This window comes from Eurypyga helias, unplaced genomic scaffold, assembly GCF_000690775.1.
Source record: "Eurypyga helias isolate BGI_N326 unplaced genomic scaffold, ASM69077v1 Scaffold49301, whole genome shotgun sequence".
Classification (NCBI taxonomy): Eukaryota; Metazoa; Chordata; class Aves; order Eurypygiformes; family Eurypygidae; genus Eurypyga; species Eurypyga helias.
In genome coordinates, this window is record NW_010231130.1 from 6,115 (window position 1) to 14,999 (window position 8,885).

The 8,885-nt window shown below is 39.1% G+C and overlaps 1 protein-coding gene across 1 annotated transcript; it reads left to right on the forward strand.

Moving 5' to 3' along the window:
* Positions 1 to 605: 605 nt before the first annotated feature.
* Positions 606 to 8,614, forward strand: LOC104516569 (importin-8-like; the record flags this gene model as incomplete). Its single annotated transcript, XM_010160941.1, has 7 exons — positions 606 to 687; positions 2,620 to 2,776; positions 4,566 to 4,724; positions 5,685 to 5,841; positions 6,949 to 7,038; positions 7,845 to 7,939; positions 8,530 to 8,614. Coding segments are annotated over 7 exons (825 nt in total), but the record flags the coding sequence as incomplete, so codon positions are not given.
* Positions 8,615 to 8,885: the final 271 nt, after the last annotated feature.

Consider the following 8,885-nt stretch of genomic DNA (forward strand, 5'->3'; position numbering starts at 1 on the left):
GTGGGTTTTGCAATGTTATCACTCTACGCTTGATTTTAATTAAAAATGGCTATTCCACTGTGTTTTCCCAGTTTTTACTTTTCTGTTAAGATTCATTATACATCCAGTCCCTTAAAGATAGCTGTATAAATATATGGCTAATGCAGATGCTGTTTACAGTGGAAAATAATTTTAAATGGTTTTCTTAATTTCTTCAAAACTCGGTATTGCTATTATACCACCATGTGTTTTGCAAATAAATGGTATGGATTGATGAAGCATGTCAACAGCTATTTGACTGATGAGGCTAAGCTAAATAATTCAAAGGCAGATCTCTAGTGCTTCTCATTAGGCATTCTCAGAGTTATTTAAATATTCATTATCGCTAATCTCTAATAGAGAGCCTTGTCACATTACTTATTCCACCCATGTGCCGTTATATGCTCAGCTTTTACAGGTAATTATTTGCATTGTTGCGGATCTGGGTAAATGCAAGAGCTAAAACCTTTCGTGCTTCATGAGGAGAGTCAAAGAGCGCCACAAAACCCTTACTTTGTATTTCTTATTCAGCTTTAGGCCTTCTTTACACATAGTGATTTGCTAACTGTGTTCTGTATGTATTTCAGTCCTACAAGATCATCAATTTTGCTCCAAGTCTACTGCAAATCATAGTATCAGATCAAGTTGAATTTCCAGTGCGTCAAGCAGGTGAGACAAATTCCTTGTTTCATTTTCTCTCAGTAGAAAGTCAGTCTGTTAGTTACTTCAGCAGGGTATTGGGCTGTTGCAAAAGTTCACGTTTGTTCTGAATGTGGGAATGAAAAGGATCTATCCTTGCCGTTTCTTTCCTACATGAGGCTCAGATAAAACCACGGTATAGGGTAGAGTCCTTCCTCGGCTTCCCTGTGTTTGTAGTGATCCCTACTGGATTGCGGTGATAATGACGGGAATGATTTCTGCTCAGAACCGAGTACCCAGGGAGCCTTTCTCTGGGTGATGAAAAAGTAGGGATGGCAAGACAAGTGGGAATTTAAAAAAAAAAAACAAACAAACAAGTGTATCTTATTTGAATACACATTTCTCTCTTTGAATCCTTTTTCCTGGAAAAATTAAAGTTTCTGAAAACTGAAAAAAGCCCATAGTTCCCTCAGTCGAGGGTAGCCGCATGTGCGTAGTCAGTATTGATGGTGTCCACTCACAAAGGTGGGTACGAAGGAAGGCCACACCGCTGCTGTGTTAGAAATCTGTAGTCTGAGCATGTCTAGAAAGATTGCCCGACCGCGCGTGTGAGTTCAGGCGTGGCGATGCAGGTAACTTCACAGCATCCATTTGCGTAAGATGGGATTCTGAGTTCTCATATTCTGTTCTAACTAATCCTGTAGAGTAATTTTGACAGGTACGGAAAATATGCAGCTTTTTTAAAGAAATGGATGAATGCTGTTTTGTCCACAGCTCTATTTTTATCCTATGGAACAACATTTCCCATAGAAGCACTGTTGGGTTTTCTGTACAGATCCTGTTAATCCCCGGAGTGCGTTGGGGCATGCTGACATATGCTGTTTGTCATGCTGGCGTTTAGTTTTTCAGGCGTAATCCGACTTTGAATGGCAGTGTTAAACCATTCTGAAGTAAAGTTTGATGCTTAATCTAGACTCCATAAGGTCATTTTTATATTAAATTCATCTCTCATTTCAGTATCGTTCAGGAAAAAAAATGATGTAGAACATAATCTGTTAAATTTTTGTTTAATGTTTTTCTTTTTAACGGAGTAGGGGTGTAATCTAGAAAAGCACATTTAAATTACTTTTCTACGTCAACAGATTTCCCTGGGAATTTTTTAAAAGCCAAGAATTTGTATAACAACAGGATCTATGAGCAAAGTAAATTACAGTCTTGGGCTGGTCTTTCTGGACCTGTTTCTTGTCTAAATATCCTGGCACATCATAGACAAATAACTGCTTTTCCTCTTGCTCCTATAAAATATTTTACAAACTACATGTTTTCGTACTTTGTCATTTGTCATCACCAAGAAAAATGATTGTACCCAAGGGTATCTTATTTATACTTTAAAGCCCTAGCTAGTAATCAACCAAAATAGTACAGGGATAAGAGTTTATTAAGAACATTCCTTCAATGTCTTACACTATGTTTCCTACAGAATGCCTACAGGCATTTTAGTACTGAGGCATAAATGCTGCTTTATTTTCTGTTGAAGATTAACTTTATTTTTCATGTTTTTTCATGGGAGACAGGAGGGAACAATTCTAAGGGATTATGGGAAATCCTAATAGTGAGATAAAGCTTAGGGAACTCACAACAAACATTTTTGCCTGAATAGAAGGTAGGCCACATGCCAGTTTCATACTGGGCATTTCCCCAAGCAGAATGTCCCATCTGGGTGCACAATGATGTGTTTACACGAGCCTTCCAAAATCTCACTTACTGAGCTTGAGTATTTGTTTTAGGGGTGAGGAAAAATACAGATAAGTAGATTTTTGTTTGCTTGTTTAGAACGATGCAGTGGTTTTCAGCCGTCTTTTCAACACTTTGTTCTACTTTCAACTGTGCTACGTGTTGAGCAGGGAAGGATGTTGAAATGTCTTAGAATTAAATTCTCATTTCCCCGATGTTTATGCTTAGCTGCCATTTACCTGAAGAACATGGTGACGCAATACTGGCCGGACCGTGAGCCACCTCCTGGAGAAGCAGTATTTCCATTCAACATTCATGAAAATGACCGTCAGCAGATTCGTGATAACATTGTCGAGGGAATAATTCGTTCTCCTGACTTAGTGAGGTATCTTACGTTGTGTAGAAATATTTCTGTAGCTCACGTTTTCAGACCGAGCAGCCCGGATGTTGTTAATCTCGGTTTCTTGGGAGATGAAGCACGTACTTGTTGGGAAAATGTAATCATAATCAGTGCTAAAATATTTATGTTCACGTGTCTTTCAAAAATGTAGTAACCTGCCCTGTGATGTCATTTATCCCCTTATGGTGTTGTTTAAAGTGTCTGATAAAACTGGCTGTAGTGACAGCCTGTCTATTTGGCTGATTCAGGGCAGGTAGCATAGAGGGCTAGCTGCCCTACAGAATTAACCGTTCTGAGAAATACTGCCCAAGATCTGTTCTCTTTTTTTCTAGTAGCCCTTTTCTCAATTACTTTTGTAATTTTTATATGCAATCCCAGTATTTAAATGTGTATTAGCATTCTTGGTTTTAAGATGACAAAGGAATGAAGAAGTGCTGTTCTCTGCTGGAGGAACAGTTGAGATTCACCGACCTACTACAATCCATGGCTGTTCACCACCCTGACTGGAGTGAGGCTGATAGGATGGGATTAGGCTATAGCACATAGATGTTCATCTTTGAAAAACAGAAGAGGATCTTCCTCTTCTCTCCTCCTCCTCTCCCGCACAGAACACAATGCAAGTTTGAGGAGCTTTTTGCCAACTAGTTCAGGCATCATTTCATAACTTGCTATTAAAACTGTCCTGACGTGATCGTGACAATCTACATCCAAAAGAATTGTTGGAAACCTTGGGACAATCACTTGGAATACAGTAGAGGGTTTCTAAATAACTAAACTTGTAGATTTGTAAGAGGTTAACAAGGTAAAAGAAGCTTCACTGGAACTAGTTGGATGCTGTAATACTGGTATTTTTCACTGTTTGCTTGTGAGAATAAGGAGGGAGAAGGAACCAAATCAGCAACAAGCACAAACTCCAAAGGCTTGAAGGGGAAGGTAAGTTTATAGAAAGCTAAACGGGTCGGTAGGTGGAGGGCCCCTTATTGAACTGCTTTGTAGTAGTGGCTCCTTATGTAATGAATGCAAGAGAGTACCTGAGAAGAACTAGATACAGAAGGCCAGGTGTTTTCTGCAGAACTATAAAAAAATTATTCTGTAGCAGAGCCAAGAGTATTTATATACACCTTCTAGTTCAGTGTCTCTCAGCTTTTTTAACCACAACTCGCTTCAGTCAATTAACAATCCGGTCTTGCCTCACCATTGTGAGTGGCATCTACAAGTGGTGGAGGGAGAGGAATGGTAAGATGCTTTCGCCTGATGGGCTCTGCCACATGCTTCAGAAGTTGAGAAGTGCTGTACTAAAAGATCCCAGGAAAATTGTAATTTCATGAGGAACCTCTGGCTTGGATCATAACACAAGTCGATATTGTTTAACAAAAATGTACACGTTTGTGTATTTGTGATTGGTTTCAGCCTCATAAGCATGTAGAATAATAAACATTCATTTTCAAAGTACAAAGCTAGGTGGTTTCATGAGCAATTAATTGTTTTCAAATACTGCCTGATGGGTGTGGAGAGGGAGAAGAAGGGAGAAAAGTAGCTAAAGTGCTCTGAAATTAGTTTATTCCTTAAAGTTAAATTCCCTGGGATTTTTTTTAATTGATTTTCCCTTGCCCCTTCCCAAAACTCTTTCAGTGCTGTCAAAATATGTATGGTACTTATGATGTAATATGTACATCGTAGGCAATAAACCAAGATTTGGGTTCTATCTTTTAATATTAAACACTGTGCCATGATCTTATTTACCTGTAATGTTTCTTTTTCCTTCCTGCCTCAGAGCCCAGCTGACAATGTGCCTCCGTGCTATCATTAAACACGACTTTCCAGGCCACTGGATGGCGGTGGTAGACAAGATAGGCTACTACTTGCAGTCTCAGAACAGCGGGAGTTGGCTGGGGAGCCTCCTGTGCCTGTATCAGCTGGTGAAGACTTACGAGTGAGTTGGTGTCCACCAGTAAGATGAGCAATCCCTGCTTTTAGTCTCAGCTGGTTACTGAGGGTGACATTCTTAAGAGCACTGGCAGTTCTGCCAGGAATTCAGATAGAAAATGGGAATTCATAACTGTCATATGCTTCCTTTCCTGCAAATCCATGAAAACTGTTCATCATCCTTGTATCATCAGTGAATTGAAAGCAGGGATGCCAGCAATAACCAGTATGAATTTACTGACAATTTTCTTGAGGCTTTGTACTTTCAATATGATTTAACCCATCTGTGTAAAATTTCTGAAATGTTAATAACCTCTTTTGTTTGAAGATCCCCCAAATGCTGGATATATGAATGCAAATGATTTTCTACTTTTGTGTGATGAAGACAGTAGTGTCGTCCTCATATGCTCCTGTTGCAAATCCTTACTTGTACCATCCTCCTGATAGTCTAAATCCACAAAGTGTAAACTAAAAGTGTAGTGAGCTCTCTCACGCATTATTTTTTAAAAGCCTGTTGTTCCAAACATGTGTATGAGCTGCACAAAAGAAATGTAAATGGAGAAAGAGGGAATCTTGTCAAAACAAAGGAATTGTCTTTCCCTTTCAATGGCTGCTCACTCCTTTTTGTTCAGCACCCAACCGGGGTTTGGCATTGGTACGGGTGTCAGAGAAATTCAAATTCCTGCTCCTGTGAGCTGACAATTCAGTAATAAAGAACATTAGTTCTTCCTCCCAGTAGCTGCATTTATATAAGGGTGCATTTGTTCTCTTTCATTGCTCTGTTTATAGCTTAGAGAATTTGCACAAATTGTTGAGATGGGGGCTAGAGGAGAGGAAGGTGAACGAGTGAGTGCTGAATATTAATTTATGTGTTTTTTAGGGTAGAGAAATTAAAGTGCTGGTGGGAAATAGGCATTAAAATCTCCAGTGTGTAAATCCTGGACCAACATTTTTGTTTCCTTTGCAGATACAAAAAAGCAGAGGAGCGAGACCCTCTCATAGCAGCAATGCAAATATTTTTGCCTCGGATTCAGCAGCAGATGATCCAGCTTCTGCCTGACAACTCCCATTACTCTGTACTGCTTCAGAAACAAATTTTAAAAATCTTCTATGCTCTTGTGCAGGTTGGCATCTGTGTGCAGGAAACCCAAAACTTCTTTGCTGGGCACAGCCACCCCCTTCAGTGCACTACTGGGTGTGATTCGAATAAGGAAAAATCATGTACAATAAATAGCTTTTACAAAAATGTGATCTTTATAGATTTTTCTATTTAAAAACTGGTCAGTTGATCCCTCAAATTAAATTTTTAATGAACCTAGGTACTTTTGCACATGCTGTCTGTAAGCTTACTGGGGAAAATGTTCCTATTTTTATAGAGTTGCGCATAACCCGATACAGACCATGTGAGTATCTAGACGGTGCTGAAAGGGGCAGTAGTGCAGATTGTGGTGTAATTGTCAAATAGTGCACTTGAGTAGGTGACCTTTCTCATTATCTTCTGAAGATCTGGCAATTGCTTATCTGGCAATTGCTTATTGAGGCACATGCTTTTAACAGGGATGAGTTTGGTGAGGAAGTACTTGTAGTCAATGAGAAACAAAACAAGATCCTGCATAAGGACCAGCAACCTGGTCTAGTGGGAGGTGTCCCTGCCCATGACAAGGGGGTTGGAACTAGATGATCTTTAAGGTCCCTTCCAACCCAAACCGTTCTGTGATTCTATGATAAGGGGCAGTCTGAAAATTCTTATTGGAGGTTAAAAAGCTAAAATAGTTTGTTATTAGATGAGGGGAGGAGTAAAAAGATCCTGAGATACTATTTTACTTTCCAAGAGCTTGCCTGAATATTGTCACTTTGCTTTGGATTTTGTAGAGAAGTAAGATTTACTTGATTGTAACTAGGTAGTAGTTAGGAGTACATTTCACTTACTAAAATGCTGTTTGTTTCCCGCAGCTTCCTAAAAGTTAGCTGCGATGTTGTGAAGGAGTGGGAATATCAAAAAGAGTTAGCAAATTTTCTGACCCAGGAACTTTCCTCAAAAGTTGTCTGCTCAGAAGTTCCTCTAAAAATTGTACCAAGAAGGATGCAATTAGAACAGTACTGATATTTAACCTAGTTGGTTTTAATTGTACTTAAAACATCTTCTTCCTGGGAATGTAACTCCTGTAGAGACATCTGTCATTTTCAGAGAGACTTACTCTCTCATGACAGTATTTTTTTTCTTATTTCAGTACGCCTTGCCGCTCCAGTTGGTGAACAACCAGACTATGACTCAGTGGATGGAGATCTTCCGCACTATAATTGACAGAAACGTACCTCCGGTAAGCTTTAGTGTTGTGAAGACCGCTGATACTTGCGTGTTGGCATTTGGGGAACAGACAGTGTGAAGGCTATTTAAGCATACCTTTAGTTAAGATGACATCTATTTAAGATCCTTGTCTTTGGAATTAGTGGTTTTTCTGACAGAAATGCAGGAAGATCTTGTAAGCTGTCAGGGTTTCATTGTCTGAGGTAGCGATACTGTGTGTACTCCAGCCTGGGATATTTTGGAAGTTTCTAAATATTTTAGCCTGTTTCTGTCCCATAAGAATCGAAAGCTCATCCCAAACCCATCAACTTGTCTCCATTCCTCTTTTTCTTTCATCCATCCTTGATATTTCCAGAAGAACAAAATAAAAAGAGTAATTGAATTCTTGTTTGTGTGTCTACAACATTAACTGACATTTCCTAAGGTTTTTTAGAAATTTATTTCACAGCTGTAGCATTGTTTTACTGGCTTCTGCATTAGCATATGGTTAAGGTGTGTTTATTTGGAGGAGGTAGTATCGTGGTTCATTTTTAAGCCTGAGTGAATGCCACTGTGTAGTATTCAAGTATATGTGAGAATGTCAGGGTTTTTAAATACACATAATTTTGCAAATTAAAGTGTAGGCATTGTGCAGGTGTTGCACGTACACTGTTATATTAACTAAGGTATTTGAAAGTTCCTGGATTTTATGTAACCGTTAACAGAACCAAAGCTTTAGTTGATGCTGTGCATTTGCATTAGCTTAGCAAGGAGTGTTTAAAGCATCATTTCTCTCGACAATACACACAGCTAATTTAAAATAAATTAATTTATTTATAGGAGACTTTGCAAATTGATGAAGATGATAGACCGGAGCTGGTGTGGTGGAAATGCAAGAAATGGGCATTGCATATTGTAGCTCGTCTTTTTGAACGGTAACAAACTGACTGAAAACTAGGTTGGGGTTACAGATCTGTAGTGTTACTTGAGGTGCAGTTAGACAGGACAGTTTAGTTGATTCAACAGCTTGTGGTCACAGAAGAGAGCTTCCTGCTGCTGTCCTCTGCCTTGCATTGGCGCAGCCACTGGTCTGAGCTCTTAGTGAAATGATTTGACTCTCTAAGGTGGTAAGAAACTAACCCCACAGGAAAAGTAGGGGTTTTCTTTCTTTGTTTGGTTGGGGTTTTTACTACATCCAGCTACAAGTCCTTATATTCTCAAATATAAAGGCAGGGGAAGATTTGAAAAGAAATCAAAAACATGGAGGTTACAGAACTTGTGACAAAAAGGTTTATTTGACAAAAATATTTGCTTGACTATAGTATTGTGCCTTATGAGAATCTAAGAAAAGAAAAGGGGAGTGGGGCGTTATATGGGAAATAAGGTCTTAGAAAGAACCTGTGGGAAAGGATTCCTTTGGGGATGGATGATGACTCAGAATCCTTGGTGTTTTAGAAAGTACTGTGTTTTCCTGACACGGTAGACTTCTCACAGTGTAAATATGTGTGTCCTCTCCTTTTTGAAGGTATGGAAGTCCTGGAAATGTAACTAAAGAATACTTTGAATTCTCAGAGTTTTTTTTAAAAACCTATGCTGTGGGCATACAACAGGTAAGTACAGTTCATTTGTTTCTGAATTAGACCAGTTTGGCTGAAGAAACATGGCTTTTCGACAGTGTGCTTGCATCGAAGTTCACTCGTTAAACAAAAATGGACAGCCAGGCAGGTTTTCCTTTTAGCGATTGAGAAGGTCTTTAGAACCCAGTGCCATCCACAACTGAGGTATAATAACACAAACGATAAGCAGGTCTTAAAAACTCTGCTAGAAAATTCCCAGAAAAGGCCAGTGCTGATAAAATGGTGTTATCATCGTGTGTAACAC